The 15,921-nt window shown below is 32.6% G+C and overlaps 2 protein-coding genes and 1 pseudogene across 4 annotated transcripts; 1 reads left to right on the top strand and 2 right to left on the bottom strand.

Moving 5' to 3' along the window:
* Positions 1-15: 15 nt before the first annotated feature.
* LOC107936536 (AAA-ATPase At5g17760-like) lies at positions 16-681 on the top strand (annotated as a pseudogene).
* A 678-nt stretch (positions 682-1,359) lies between these two features.
* LOC107936550 (AAA-ATPase At3g50940) lies at positions 1,360-3,834 on the bottom strand. The gene is made up of 2 exons (XM_016869300.2): positions 2,640-3,834; positions 1,360-2,154 (listed from the first exon to the last, which is right to left on the bottom strand). The coding sequence occupies exons 1-2, from the start codon at positions 3,648-3,650 to the stop codon at positions 1,537-1,539; spliced, it is 1,629 nt and encodes a 542-aa protein (XP_016724789.1). The 5' UTR covers positions 3,651-3,834; the 3' UTR covers positions 1,360-1,536.
* Positions 3,835-10,358: 6,524 nt separating this feature from the next.
* Positions 10,359-14,895, bottom strand: LOC107936577 (uncharacterized). 3 transcript variants are annotated; one of them, XM_016869336.2, is made up of 6 exons: positions 14,728-14,895; positions 13,386-13,585; positions 12,272-13,044; positions 11,631-12,059; positions 11,373-11,550; positions 10,359-10,783 (listed from the first exon to the last, which is right to left on the bottom strand). In XM_016869336.2, the coding sequence occupies exons 2-6, from the start codon at positions 13,577-13,579 to the stop codon at positions 10,774-10,776; spliced, it is 1,584 nt and encodes a 527-aa protein (XP_016724825.1). In that variant the 5' UTR covers positions 13,580-13,585; positions 14,728-14,895; the 3' UTR covers positions 10,359-10,773. The 3 variants fall into 3 exon arrangements, with proteins under 3 accessions (XP_016724825.1, XP_040936921.1, XP_040936924.1); XM_041080987.1 differs by having other exon boundaries at positions 11,401-11,550; XM_041080990.1 differs by having other exon boundaries at positions 11,401-11,550; positions 13,560-13,585; positions 14,728-14,894.
* Between the last annotated feature and the right edge of the window lie 1,026 nt (positions 14,896-15,921).

Below are 15,921 nucleotides of genomic sequence, written 5' to 3'. Positions count from 1 at the left end.
GCGAAATGTGAGACAATGGTCGATTATTTCCAAGGCATCGAGCTTAAATGGACCTATGCAGGTAATGAAGTAGGAATGAGCAATAACCAGAAGGATCCATCCGCTAAACGGTCGTTTGTGCTTGGTTTCATAAGAAACATAAAGACTTGGTTTTGAGTTCTTATGTGCCTTACATACTAGAAAAAGCAAAGGCAATAAGAGATGAATAAAGGGTTTTGAAGATGTACACTCTCGACAACAAGCACGGCTATAGCTCAAAGGTGTACGTTCGAGACGTTAGCAATGGATCCTGAGTTGAAAATTGCTGTCATGGAGGATCTAAATAGGTTTATTCGTAGGAAAGAGTTCTATAAAAAGGTTGGGAGAGCATGGAAAAGGGGTTACTTGTTGTATGGGCCAGCAGGGACCGGTAAATTGAGCTTGGTTGCGGCTATGGCTAATCAATTTGTAAAAATTGTGCAGTTGACACTATCGAGGCTACTCAATTTCACTGATGGATTATGGTCAAGCTGTGGAGAAGAGAGGATCATTATATTCACCACTAACCATAAGGACCGGTTAGACCCAGCTCTACTCAGACCGGGCCGAATGGACATGCACATTCACATGTCCTACTGCAACCCTCAAGGTTTCAAGCTTTTGGCCTCGAATTACTTGGGGAAACAAGATTTCAAGTGATAAAATCGCAGCTACCCGATCTTGCCCTTTGGTTAAATGCCAAGTGATTGTGCATGTCCATTCGGCCCGGTCTGAGTAGGACCAAAAGCTTGTTGCAGGACACCGATGTCAGTCCCGCACAAGTTGCCGAAGAGTTGATGATGAGTGAAGATCCCGATGTTGCGCTAAGTGGACTCGTCAAGCTACTCAAATGGAAGAAGCTGGAAGGTGATGATGGTAATGCGTTCGATAATCAAGATGTTAAAAGACAAAAGGGTAAGTGTTATTTGATAATCCAACCGTACTAATCATACTTAACTCGATTGACACTGTTGTTATTTTTGTTGAAGCCGTGGTCCAATTCAACCTGGCAGCGGACTTGCCTATCAAGCTACTAGGCAATGTAAACTTCGCAACATGGAAAGCTCAATTAGTGATGCTACTCAACGGACATCAATTAATTGGGCATCTTGACGGCTCAATATCAGCTCCACCAACGGCGATCACTCAAAATAGAAAAGCAATCCCGAATCCAAAATATCAAATTTGGTTCAGTCAAAATCAGTTCATTCAACAAGCAATGATGGCGGCAGTCGATATCACTATCGCCCCCACTGTAGCCACCGCCGCAACGGCCCAAAAAGCATGGGAGCTTCTTCATACCTTTTATGCTAATATGACTGAGTAAAAAAAAGATCAGAATTAGAAATAGTAATACACTATCGGATACCTTTTTTGTTTTGATGAGATGATATTTTTGCAAGTAAAACTTATATATAATATATACATATTAGTCATTCATTTTGGCCTAATGAGTAACATAATAAAAACATGGTGTATGTTTTTTCTTGACATCTTCGTGTTCGATTTTCGAGATTTTTAAAATTTGGTTTTCTTCGAGGCTTCCTCTTTCTCGAGATATTTGTGTTCGATTTTCAATTCTTCGGATTCTTTAACCTCGGCTTTCTTCGAGACTTTGTCCTTCTCGGGACACTTGTGTTCAATTTTCAGTTCTCGAGATTCTTTAACCTCGGCTTTCTTCAAGGGCTCATCCTTCTTGAGATACTTGTGTTCGATTTTCAGTTCTCGAGATTCTTTAACCTCGGCTTTCTTTGAGGCCTCATCCTTCTCGAGTTCATCCTCTTCCATTTTCCTCTGCTTTAGGAAACTCAAAAACCCTTCAACCGCAACATCTACATCTTCATCTTTCATTAACTCTTCAGCAACTTGTGCAGGGGTGACCTTGGTAGCTCCCAACAGCACCTCAATTTCCCCGAAAAGCCGGTGCTCGCCTTCGATCCCCAAGTAATTCGCAGCCAAAACCTTGAAAGCATGCATACCGCAATATGACAAGTGAATGTGCAAGTCCATCCTTCCGGGACGTAACAAAGCCGGATCAAGCCTATGCTTGTGGTTCGTCGTTAGCACGATGATCCTCTCGTCTCCGCAACTCGACCATAGACCGTCGACAAAGTTCAATAGCCCCGAAAGCGTCAACTGCATAGATTTCAACACAATCACACACATACACATAAAAAACACAAGGTTAAATTCTTCTATTAGTCCCTATAATTTGTGAAAGTTGTTGATTTATTCCATGTACTTTAATTCGATCGGATTTAGTCCCTTTGCTTTTCAAATTGTAAAAAATTAATCCTGAACCAAATAGTAGTAATTAAAGATGTCTGGTTAAATTCAATTACTAGTCTTGTACTACGCGAACAATTGTAGATTTAGTTCAGATATTGGATCATTCTAAATTCAGTCTTACACAAATGACAGTTGTTAATCCATTAATCGAATTTTTAGTGAGTAATATGTGAAAATAACAAGTTGAATATGTTTGCCGCATCAAATTTCAGAAATAGCAAGACTTAATGAATTTAACAGTTATCGTTTAGTGACGTCTGAAATTTTAAAATTTGAAAAGTATAGGGACTAATTACAGAATTTAACCAAAACACAAATATGCAAGGACTAACCTGTTTGTCTTGACCATGACGCCTATGTCCACGATCAGGCAAATTAACAGTACAATCAATATCTTCAATCACAAGAATCGATCTATTCCCGATATCAAGCAACAATCTCCTCAAATCCGAATCACTTTTTATATTCTCAAGCTGCAAATCATAAATATCAAACTTCAAATAATTAGCCATAGCAGCAACCAAACTTGATTTACCAGTCCCAGGTGGTCCATACAACAAATAACCCCTCTTCCATGATCGACCCACTTTTTTATAAAACTCTTTCCTTCTAATAAACCTGTTTAAATCATCAACAATCATGGTTTTCAATTCTGGGTCAAGTGCTAAAGTCTCAAATGTCGATGGGTGTTCAAGCTTAATCGATTCCCATTTGAATTTAGAACCATAATGAACATTCCCCAATGTATGTATCTTCAAAACCCTCATTTCATTTTCGATCATTTCAGCAGATTTCAACACAAATGGCAAATAAGAATTCATCACTAAATCCCCATTATTTTTCTTGAATCTTAGCATGAAATATCGTTTTTCAGTAACGTTACCTTTTTTCTCCACTTCGTAGCAAACATGTCGCCATTTAAGCTCGAGACCATTGAAGGAATCTGTGATTCTTTGACCTTTATCGAGCTTACATGATAACCCTTTGTCTTTGATCCGTTTGCTTACTTTGAGTCTTTTGGTATTTGGGTTGATTTTGGTGCTTAAATAAAGCTCGGTAGCGTTGAAAACATGGTTCGGTTCGATGCCGTCGGATTGGTCGATGATGATGGTTTGCTTTCCGGAGAAGAAACAGAATAAAGGACTGATAGCTGAGAATATGTGTTTTCGAAGTGGGTATGGGATGAGATCGTTGAATATGGATCGTAAAAGCATTAATGAAGCACTTATTGAAGCGTATGTAGTGAAAGCTGATGTTGCAGATGGGAAAATAGTGGAAAAGGATTTGGGGAATTTGTTGAATGGTGATGAAGATGAGTGGTTGCTTGGTTTGCAGGGAAGCATGGTGAGAAAATTTTGGCTTCTTTTTTTCTCTTTGATTTTCTGGGTTTTCTTTCTTTATGTTGAGAGTGGTCTCAATGGTCTTGTTGATGGAGGTTACTTTTTATTTAAGGGTTAATTACACTAAACGTCCTCAAATTATAGCATAAATTATAAATTGTTAGTTGAGCCCTCAAATGTTAAGTATTGCATCAATCCCATCCTTCCTCAACATAACCATTAGTTTAAGCATCAAATGTGAATCTGAACTTGACATTGTGGATCAAACTGTAAGCACGTGTGTATTTATCACATGAATAGTTTGAATATAACAAGTTAAAATAAAGAGATAAGTCCTCTATATTTTATTGACACAACTTAATTACAATTTAATCCATGTGATTTATTATATCCATACTAAATTTTAACTAATTTTTAAATTGACGAAAAGACTTGGTTAATAAATAATAATATTTTAAAGTTTAGATAATGCAATTAACCCTTTAAATAATTTAAAATCTCTTAGTTAACAACGCCCAAAAATATAATAATTTAACATGAATTACCCTATAATTTGTTCATCAAAAAAGTGATAATAATTACAAAAACAGGCACAATATTTTTTTAATAAAAAGAATTTGGAATTTCCACATAAAAATATTAAATATAGAAATGGTTAGTTCATGACATTGACAATTGAATGTAATCCACTGCATATAAAACAAAAAAGAAGGCAGCTATGAGTAAAAAAAACATGCATAAAAATTAGTAAATAGAAGTCATCCTATAATAACAAAACATTGTACTATAATGTTATATGATAGCAACAAAGAAAACTCGAACTTGATTTGATTTGATTCGATTTAATTCGATCTTTTATTGAGAGATAAAAGAAAATATTTTCAAAATCTGATAAAAATTCCATGCAACTCCCTTTAAAATATTAAAATATTAAAAATTTTAGTTTAATTTGTGTATTTTGGGTAAACTATGGTGAGGTCACTTATCTATGTTTTTTTGTTGTTGTCTAACTATGAAAAGTTACAAAATAGTCACTCAACTATTCAGTTTTGTCTTCTTCTTTTTTTGTCACCAACTTACTAATGTAAAAATGAAAACACCCAAAAATCTAAGATAGTTGTGACCAAAAAAGAAATTTGCTAATAGTTAGGTGACCATTTTGTAAATTTTCATGATTGGATGATAAAAAAAAACATAGTTGGGTGAATACTAATGTAGTTTACCCTTTACCTTTTTATTTATAAATATCCATCCAATCATTGATGTTGTTATTATTTTCCATCAAGATTTGTCAATTTAACATATTTATTTTCTATCAATCATATGCCATGCCATAAAAGGACAACCTGATGAACATGACAAGTTTGTAACTTTTGATAGAAAATATTAATGATTAGATTAGAATTTCTAAATCTAAAAAGCTAGAATACTTAATTTTTAACTTTTTAATTATAGGGACTAATCTCAAATTTTACTAAGTATAAGGACTAGCGACACATATTGATACTGGAATTTGACTTCAATGTTCAAATTGATACCCATATCTTTTTTGTTTAGATTGGTACATAAATTTAATTTTCGTCACAGTCTATTTGTGTAACTTAAATTAAAATGGGTCAATGTGAACAGGGCAGCACTAGAGGGCTTGTAGTAGCCAAGGCCCCCTCAAAATGGGAAAATAGTAATTTTTTTTCCTTTAGATTTTATAAATTTATAAGTTGGTTGTAACACCCCTAACCCGTATCTGCTGCCAGAACAGAGTTTCGGAGCATTACTACCATATGCAGATCACTTAAAAAAATTAAAATACTTACCGATTCAATGCATCATATAAAATAAATATATTACCATTCAATCAACAGTTTGGCACTTGTATAAGCATCAAACAACAACATTGTTAGTATACTTGCACATATCTCATATAAATTCAACATTGATATATCTATTTTCTCGACATGTCGCACTTGAGTTTAATAATAGTCTCAATTACATAATTTCCTTGTATCAACATATCAAAGATAATCATATATGTACATGTCATGAAACATATCATGCTCTTACCGTTTCTTCACAAGCATATATCATTCATTTCATTATATCAATATTTTATGCTTCATCATTTCCATATATTTTATGTATATTTATTCTGGTAATAGCTTATATCAAACTTAACATAAATTATATTCCATGTGCTTATACTTATTTCGTTATCCATTTTCATAATTATTTCATACAATGCTTTTGTACATATATTTCCATATGACCAGTTCTTGTAAACATTTCACACAACCATTTCATATAAACATTCGTCATCTGATACATTTTACCTGAATATCAATTGTTCAACAGATGTTATAGCGTCTCCCATCCACGGTCTTATTTATCTTTGACGTGATGCCATAGTGTCTTTCAACTATAGTCTTACTCATTTTCTGTCATGTTGCCATGGTATCTTTCAACCATGGTCTTATTCTTTTCATGTCACGTTGCCATGGTATCTTTCAACCATGGTCTTACACATCTCATATCAGGTTGCCATGGTATCTTTCAAACATAGTCTTACACATTTCATATCAGGTTGCCATGGTATCTTTCAACCATGGTCTTACACACAGGTTGCCATGGTATCTTTCAACCATAGTCTTACACACAGGTTGCCATGGTATCTTTCAACCATGGTCTTACACATTTCATATCAGAGAGTACACTCCCGCGAACCTCATCCTTACAGTGGGATTACCAGTCCAGGCTAAATCCCCTGTAATATAAACTCATAGAGTATTGTCGGGATTACCAGTCCAGGCTAAATCCCCTGCAACGACAATTACTCTAATGAGCTTGGATCTGAATTACCAGTCCAGGCTAAATTCAGACCCTAATTCGGATTACCCGTCCGGGCTAAATCCGTTTTACACATATTCTTCGGGAGGGCTATATCAGGATAGGATCACCCGTCCGGGCTAGATCCTTTTTACCGTCAATTCCTTTTCAGAGATCCATCGAATTTTCCTTTCATTCAACCGGGATTTCTTCTCCTTTTATCAAATTTATCAATGTTTCATAAATTTTCATACAATGAACATTCAAATCATATTCACATAAATAACATACAATCTCAAGCATTTAAGAATATAATTCAAGTTACACGAACTTACCTCATTGCTTGTTTGTGTTTATAATTTCATTAATCTGATATCTTTTCTTTTCCACGATCAAGTCTCATATTTGAGTCGTCCAGATCTTTATAAATAAATTTGATCATCATTTTCATTCATTTCATATTCTAATGCATTTAATTAATGCTCTAGGCAAAATTACCATTTTGCCCCTAAACTTTTAATTAATGACGATTTCATCCTTAGGGTTAGGAAAACAAAATTCTTGCAATTTAATCCTTATTTCCAGCTATTATTCTCATATATATTGATAACAATCCATGAATTCTATAAAATATCAGAATTTTTCATAATTTCAACAATTTTCAATATAATCCCTAAAACATGTTTTCCCCCGATCTTGAACTAAATTAATAATTTCATTCAATTTTGTAATTTAAATAATAAAATAATCTATTTCATACAATTTGGTCATTTCTGACATGTTTACAAAATTGCCCATAAAGTTTTACTTTTATTCAATTTAGTCCCTGAGCCTAAAATATGCAAATTAGCCATGCTAGATGAATATTCATACATATTTTTCCTCCTCCTCTCCATTCCACATCCTTAATGTAGATAACACACTTGTAAGTAACATTATCCATAATTTTTATTATTTACTTTTATGAATATTCAAGCTGTCTATCTGCATCATAGTCACTAAATTATTTATATCTAGATCTTTAGAACTCCAAATTAATATCTGATAATTTTCCCTGAATCTAGACTCATATATATTCTTACCATAAAAATTTCAGAATTTTTTGGTTTAGCCAATAAGTACAGTTTATTCTTTAAAGTTACCCCTATTCTGCTATCTGACAGTTCTGACCCCTCTTCACCAAAAATTAATTATCTCCTCATACAGGATTCAAATGATGTTATTGTTTGTTTCTATTAAAAATATACTCATTCAAGATTTTACAAATATAAATTTAAGCCCCTAATTATTTGTATTAAATTTTTTATGATTTTTCAAAGTCAGAACAGGGGAACCCGAATTCATTCTGACCTTGTCTCACAAAATTCATTATATCTCAAAATTTACAAATCCATTGCTTACAGTATTTCTTCTATGAGAAACTATACTCAATAAGATTTAATTCCATATTTTTTTCATCTTCTAATTCGATTTATACAATTTATGGTGATTTTTCAAAGTTAGTTTACTGCTGCTGTCCAAACTGTTTTTGTGCAAGCTATTAATTACCATGTTATAACACCCTTATTTTCCTTTTCTACGCCATTTCTTATCACTTTCTCTTATTTTCTCTTCACTAACATATCAAAAACATAGGACCTTATGTAAGAAAACTCTACTATAACATTATTTCCATACTTTGTCAATAATAACAAACTTAAAAACATATTGAAATCTTGATATACTTACCTTGTTCTATTGATACTAATCTTTAACTTGATTTTCTCTCTCCTCCAGCTTCTATTTCTTGAATCCAACTTGATATTCTAACTCCCCATGCTCTTCTTAACATTTTTGTCTCTTGGTAGCTATGGAAATTCATTTGATTTTTGGGTGAAAATGGTGAATTTTTGGTAAAAAGACCAAATTGTAAAGAAAGCAAAACTTTCTTTCTTCCTCTCTTTCTCTCACGTTAGTGCATGGGAAAATATGGATGAGAATTTCTCATCTTTCTTTCTTTATATACTAATAAAATAATAATAAATATCTTATTAAAGTATTAATAAAATAATATTTATCTAATTAAATAATTATAAAATATCAAAATATCTCTAGCATCATTATTACTTTCTAGATTTTTCTCTCTTCTAATTGACCATTTTGCCCTTATTATCTTTTAAAATTCCATCCTTGAGTCATCATTTAATTTGGTAAAATTACAAATTAGTCCCTCATAGTTCTTCATCTATTCAATTTGGTCCTAATTCATCCATTTTCCTTAGTTTCTAGATCATTCCACTCTTAAATTATTTACACTATTGGTCCTTTAACTTTTTCATATTTACACTTTAACCCCTCAAATTGTGAATATTTACTCTTGTGCAACAAAACTTTTCTCACTTTTACAATTTAGTCCTTTCTTGAATTAATATATCATAATATACTTCTCAATATTGACATAACTCAAAATTTCCCTTTTTGTCACTTTATTTCCTTATTTTACTAAATTAAGGATAATATCTTACTGTAAAAATTTTCAGGGTATTACATTGGTAAATAGTTAAGTTGCATTTTGGCCACTCAAATAATAAAATTGTAATTTAATTCTTTAAAAATTATAATTATATAATCTAATGAAATGAAAAAATTACAATTTAATTCTCATAAAAATACATAGTTTAATTTCGGTCTCAAAAAATAATTTTTGACTTCACCCTTTAAAGTAAACCAATCAAGTTGTTACACGTGACAAAAACAGTAGCTAATGACATAACATGACATGTGTGCCACAAATCTAACATGATTTACCCATATGGTCCCATTTTAACGGAGCCAATACCAATTTGAACAAAAAAACGTACATACCAATTTGAATATTGAAGCAAATATGTTTACCCCTTACGAATTTGATGATTGTTGAGCAATGATTTAGCTGTTGAAGGGCTCTCACTCAGTACAATTCATATCAATCCCTAAATGAGTCCATGCCTTCACTTAATAGTTACCAAAACATGCTACCACTAGCTGCTGCTCCTCCTTTAGCTGATGTATATAATTTGTGGTACACAATGTTAAACAATTGTTCTCTCTTGTAAGTGTCTTTTCTTGATTTTCCAAACTTGGCAACAAGGATCGGATTTTGGAGGACGGATTCCTAGTCTCGAATGTGAGCGTCGAGCCAATGACCGGCTTTTGGAGGATGAATTTCGTGTCTCGAATGTGAGCGTTGAGCCAATGACCGGCTTTTGGAGGACGAATTTCGTGTCTCGAATGTGAGCGTCAAGCCAATCGGTTAAAAATGGGAGCCGGTATTCATTGTTTTGAGTTGGATAACCAGGTAATGTTATCAATGAGGAACTTAAAATTTTCATAAGTTGTATTTTTAAGTTTAGGATTATTCCACCAGACGTCCTCAAATCATGACACAAATGTTAAATTAATCTCTAAATTTTAAAATGTTTTAGTTAAGCCCTTAAAGATTAGGATTATATCAATTAAATTTTTTTGTCGGTCTAGTTGTCGGCTTGGCAATTAAATGTTATCTAGAATCTGACGTAGAGCATATTTAAAATATGTGTATCAAATTTTAAATATGAATGTAACTATCACTGGACAATTTAAAATTGACATTTTAAAAATTATCTACACAGTAGATACATACTTGTTTAAAATCGGTTAAAATACAAAATTGGCCTCCAAATTATATCACTTTTCTCACCTAGTTACCTGAATTTTTTATTGTGTGATACCTAAATTATTAATTTTGTCACATTTTACTCAAAACATGATAAAAACTAATAAGAACGTGACATGTCACTTGTTCTTATTCACTTTACCAGTAGAGTTAGACAAATTTGATAGTTTAACCTTTGACCAAAAAAAACTTTAAATACCTAAGAGAAAAAAGCAATATAGTTTAGGGGCCAATTTTGTAGTTAAGCCCTTAAATTTTGAATCACATATTTTAAATATGGTCCGCAATACATCATAACTGAACTAACCTTTAACACCCCATCTGTAATTTGACTAATTAGAGGACTCGATTAAAACCTTTTTCAGGGACTAATTTAAAATTTGAGCATAATTTGGGACCCCTAGTGGAATTAACCCTTAAAGTTTACATGATAATTACAATTGATCAGGATATGAATGGATAGTTTTGCAAAATCAATAGCAGGAATCAAATTATTTGCTATGAAACCTGTTCCAATATCCAAACAGGGATTAAGTTTTATACTGAGAGGAGTTGATTGTCCATAAAACCCTTCTAAACCAGCTTCCACCAAGTGATTTTTGTCAATGAATTTTGCATGACAAGCCATTTCCATTATCCAAGCCTATCAACAAAAGAAAATATTCATTTGCCAACCCTTAGAATGAAAATATTTAGTTATCTTTAGAATTTATAAAATTTTAAATTAACACACGGTAAAATTGCACTTAAACCCCTAAAAATGATAAAAAAAATTATTTAATCCTTTAAAATTTTATAAAGAAAAAAGCTATTAAAATAATAAAATAACATTTTAGTTCTCATAAAGTATAATATACAACCTCCAAAAATCTTCAACATCGGTGTTAATGAAGCTACTACTTATCATTAAATTATAATCATAATCATATGATAGACAAAAATTCATTGGGTAACATTAACAAAGACCTATAAATTTGATAATTTCATGTCCTCCCAGATAGCTGGGGAGGAAAACAACTCAAAAAAATTATATTGATTGCACTATACATTCCTCAAGATCAGATATCTCATGGAAGAAACTAAAGCAAGGATGAGATACCGCAATTATTATTCACAATGGGAGAAAAGAATGTATTTGCGTCTTATTCTATAGCTACGGTGATCGACACTGACAGAGATTATCACAAGCTCTAGTCTAGTACTGAATGATTAATAATGGCTTAATTATTTACTTGGCTGTTGGATTATCGGGATCTGGACCTTTTGCAATGCTAGCAGAAGATGATTCTTTTCCTGTTGGGAGGTAAGACCATGCCAAGGCTGCTGCCCCGAGGGTAATTGCAGTGGCAACCGAACCCCAGACCCATCTTTGTTTCCGTTTCTTACGTTGTCTTTCACGCCGTGCCATCTCTAAATGAAACAAACAATAAATTTTGAATCTGGTAAATGTTGAGGGAAGAAGGATTAAGAATGGGGTACAAAATCCTTACCTACAGCCTCTTGGTTCCTCTGAGACATTTCCCGATTCACGGCCTCATAGTAGTGCAGCCGGTCCAATAGTCGAGCAATTTCAAAGTTCTTCGATTTGATTTGAGCTTCCATCTCTGTCTCAAGCTCTGCTTTTGCGATGCCCCTTCCCATGGATAATGATACGAACCGTGCAATACCCATTTGCTGCCGCAGTTCTTCAGCTGGATTCACTAGTTCATCCTCTGTCACAACAAGAGGATCCACAGGCAGTGACAATCCCACATCACCAAACTCTTGCCCGATTCTTCGCCACTTGGATTGCATCTTGTTTAGAGCTTCTTCTGCCTGCTTCCTTTTTTCTATCTCCGTGAGTAAACTCAATCTTATTTCCCGCAGTTCAGCTTCAATATCATGGGGACCAGACTGTGGCAAACTCTCAGAAGATAATTCTGGAGGAAACAAGAAATCTAAGTAAGCCAAGACGACCACAATTAAATAAATTAAGCCAGCATTTTTCACGCTCCTAGTAAATACATATCAGGTTTTGAAAATAAAATGAGTCATGCAAGAAAAATGTTTTACAGCTAAAAGGAAAAGATTGTGTTGTGTGCATCTATATATGAATATCACATACAGGCTAAATTAACACTCTACTACATACCATCCCATGCATCGAAAAATTCTACCCCCTGTGTAGCAAACCGTGCAGCACTTTCTGCCGCAGCATCATCTCCTCCCTCAGTATTACTTGCGACGCTCATTGATTCATTGGGATCAAAGAAATCTTCACTATCTCCACCTTTTTCCAAGTTTAATGCTCCAGGCTTCAGCACAGAAGCATCTATGGCTAAACCATTATTCATTTGGCTGCTTCCAACTTCACCATCATGGAAACCATTCATGTGCTCCTCCTTAATGGAACCGCCACGGACACTATTTGGCCGCTCTACATTGATAGGACCATTATGAGCACCATTCTCATGTTCCTCTTCATTAGGTTCATGAATGCTAAAAGTAACAGAACAATCCTTAAGTAGATCAACAGAATTGCCTTCTGCCAACTTTGCATTCCCATTAACCTCATCTTCTTGATGGGCTTTTTTTTCCCAAGATGATACATTGTCCTCGGAAAAGCTCTTCAAAAGGCGAGGACCACGACGCTTGTGATTGATGATGTAAGGAGAAGGAGGGAAAGAAGATGGTGAATCAGGCAGTGGGGTTGCCTCAGGAGTAGCATATAGGGCTGGTGATATTTGGGGGCGATTTACCTTACTTGTTACTGATGTACTGCTGCTCCTCTTCATTTTTGTGCTGGGGATAGGCTTTGGGTTCGGGATAGGTGGTTTCGAATTAGGACCAGAGTTGTTGACAGATCTGGAAGGTCCAGGTTCTATCAACCTGTCCAAAGCTATTGCAGTGAACGTCGGCATGGCTCTGCATGATCAAACAACAAAAAGCTTAAGTCACTAAATTACAGAATGAGAAAACCCAATCAATTAAACTTAAAGTTGTTAACTTTTAGGTGTAAAACTAAGCCACAACTTTTGTATGATAGCAAGGAAATAATGGATAATCTAAAATTCAAACATTAATACTTGTAAAGGCAATGAAGAAAAACTCATTGTTGCTACATTTGAAAACATTCTTTCCATGAACTTGAGAAAATTCAATCAATTAAGCTTAAAGTTGCTAACTTTTAGTTGTAACGGCTAGGCCACAACTAATGTATGATAACAAGGAAAATAACGGATAATAAAAAATTCAAACATTAATACTTGCAAAAACTTGTCAAGGCAAGAAATAAAATCTCATTGTTACTGGAACTACGTCGCTCCAACTCTTCATTTTCAGTGTCCGACACCTTTGTCCAGCACATGATATGGAGATATGATATCCAACAATCCTCCAAATACAAGGAAAAACTTAAAAAACTATGACCATCACCATACCCCGTGAGAGATACTGACATCTGTGCCTGAGTAACATAGTTTGAGAACACTTTACTTTCCATGAACTTGAGAAAATTCAATCCATTAAGCTTAAAGTTGTTAACTTTTTGTTATAGCAACTAAGCCACAATTTTTGTATGATAACAAGGAATATAATGATTAATCTAAAAAATTCAAACATTAATACATGTAAATAGTCTGTTCATCTTCAATCAGAAATCATATAGCTAAATAAATCTCAACCGCATAAATAAAAAATAAATCCTCTATACTAGCAAGAAAAATTTGAAGAAGTGAATCCAAAATTAATGCTGTTAGATGCAGCTAAACCGAAACTCATGAGAATCCCTCTTGATTTCAAAAGCAGCCACACAGAACATAATTTTTTTTTAATTTAAACATAAAATATATTTCTATGTTAATTAATTCAAAACAGATCGGAAAACCAAAGAAATACATACATACATACAAGCGTCACAAACTTTTTTTCTTTTCACACCAGAGACTATTAACAATATTTATAACAATATTTATGCTATAAAATAAACGAGTACGAAAAAAAACTATTTTTTTTCTTTTTCTTTTCAAAAAAAAATCTTTGAAATTACTGAATCACAGATGAAATAAATATATAAAGCAACGGAGTCATCATAGTATTTTTAAACTTTTCAAAAAAAAATGGTAATTGGATTATTTAGTGATCTGGGTCTAATAGAAGCCAACTATATTTTCTCTTTTTCTTTTTTCGATGAAAGAAAAAAGAGAATTCCATTATATGTATGTATTAAAACATACAATAATAATATACTTCTATGTTAAACAAGTTCCAAAAAAATGAAAAATAAAAACTAAAAATTACAAACCGAGAAATAATAACACGAGCACCAATATGAAATTAAAAAAAGGCAAAAAAAAATCGTTAAGATAATTTCCTATTTTACTTAACAACAAAATTTTGAAATAAAATAAAGACCTCGAACGATTCGAAACTGCAATTTTCTTTTCAAGAAAAGCAACTGATCGGTTACAATAGAGAGCTATTAGGATCAGCTAATTCAAAACCTGGAGAAGATATAAATAACGAAAAAAGAAAAAAAAAAGAATCTAAACATAAATGAAAAGGCTTCCAGATGTTTATACAATTGAAAAAAAGGAGGAGATTCATTACCTTAAATGCTAATAAAGAGCTAATCCTTATAGAAGAGACGCCTAGGCGTGAGCGGCGGCGATAGTGGCGGAGTACACGGTGGCGCGTCGAGAGAGAATTTAAAGAAGAAAAAAATGAAAATTGAAAGACCACCTCCGTTTCCTTACCGCAAATATTTTAAACGCTAGAATTTTTTTTTCTTTTTCTATTTATAGCTATAAGCTGATAATTAAGGGAATGTCAAATTTAGCCTTGATTGGTGTGGAATGCAACGGTCAGTTAGGAAGGGATAGTTTGGGTATTTGCTGATATGTCTGTACGGATTCTGAATCTCCAAAATGCGTGGAAGAACGGGGAATGTCGAGTTACCGTTTTGTGAATTAATATGATGTCGTTGGGAAGGATGGAAAGGAACGGACACGCGGCAAAATTAAGCAAAAGCTTGAAACACATTTGTTGTAAGTTGTAATAATTATTTGGTTGGTTTCTAATTAAATTTGGTTCCTTGTATTTTAATATATAAATAAAATTACAGATAAATTTTGATTTAATATATAATTATTCACATTAAATTTTAATTACGATTTAAATATATATAATTTTAACTTTAATTTAATTGTATATACTTAAAAAAATAAATAAAATATTTTATTTTTATATTAAATAAATACATTTACTTATTCATAAATTGAAACTATAATTATAATTGTATTAGTAAATTGTAAAAATTCAAACAATTGACTTGTTTTCCTGCTCAAATAATAATAAATTATTTTATATTTTTGAAACTTATTAATAATTTGATATTTTCGGTTGACATTATTTTCTAACATGACACTTGATGTTTGTTTTTCTCTTATCCAATGTGATATTTGTATTGGACAAAAAAAAATTCATGTTGATAATTAAAGGTAATTGTATTAAATTTTTAGTATTTAATTCAAATTTTAGAATTGATTTGATAGAAAATTCATAATTAACTAATAATATTGACAATTAACTTTCATCAAATCAACCCTAAAATCAAATATTATATTTGACAAATTAAACACAAAATTAAACAAATTCACAATTAAGACTAAATTTATTCTATTAAGAAAATCATAAAAAATTCAGACATAATAATATTAGTAATTAACTTTTATCAAATCAACTCTAAAATCCACATTAAACATTTAAAAAATAAACATTGATACCTTTGAATACCAAAACATA

This window comes from Gossypium hirsutum, chromosome A02 (genome assembly GCF_007990345.1).
Source record: "Gossypium hirsutum isolate 1008001.06 chromosome A02, Gossypium_hirsutum_v2.1, whole genome shotgun sequence".
In the NCBI taxonomy this organism is placed as follows: Eukaryota; Viridiplantae; Streptophyta; class Magnoliopsida; order Malvales; family Malvaceae; genus Gossypium; species Gossypium hirsutum.
The sequence above is the reverse complement of the archived record's forward strand: the minus strand, read 5'-3'. Positions and strand labels throughout refer to the sequence as shown.

Excerpts from the sequence above, each read along its gene's own strand:
- LOC107936577 (XM_041080987.1), bottom strand. The coding sequence starts at position 13,579 with ATGTCAGTATCTCTCACGGGGTATGGTGATGGTCATAGTTTTTTAAGT. Across the intron at positions 13,045-13,385 it reads GCCTTGACAAGTTTTTGCAA|AGCCATGCCGACGTTCACTG; the intron begins GTATTAATGTTT and ends TTGATCATGCAG. Across the intron at positions 10,784-11,400 it reads TTCTGCTAGCATTGCAAAAG|GCTTGGATAATGGAAATGGC; the intron begins GTCCAGATCCCG and ends TTTTGTTGATAG.
- LOC107936550 (XM_016869300.2), bottom strand. The coding sequence starts at position 3,650 with ATGCTTCCCTGCAAACCAAGCAACCACTCATCTTCATCACCATTCAAC. Across the intron at positions 2,155-2,639 it reads GTCATGGTCAAGACAAACAG|TTGACGCTTTCGGGGCTATT; the intron begins GTTAGTCCTTGC and ends AAATCTATGCAG.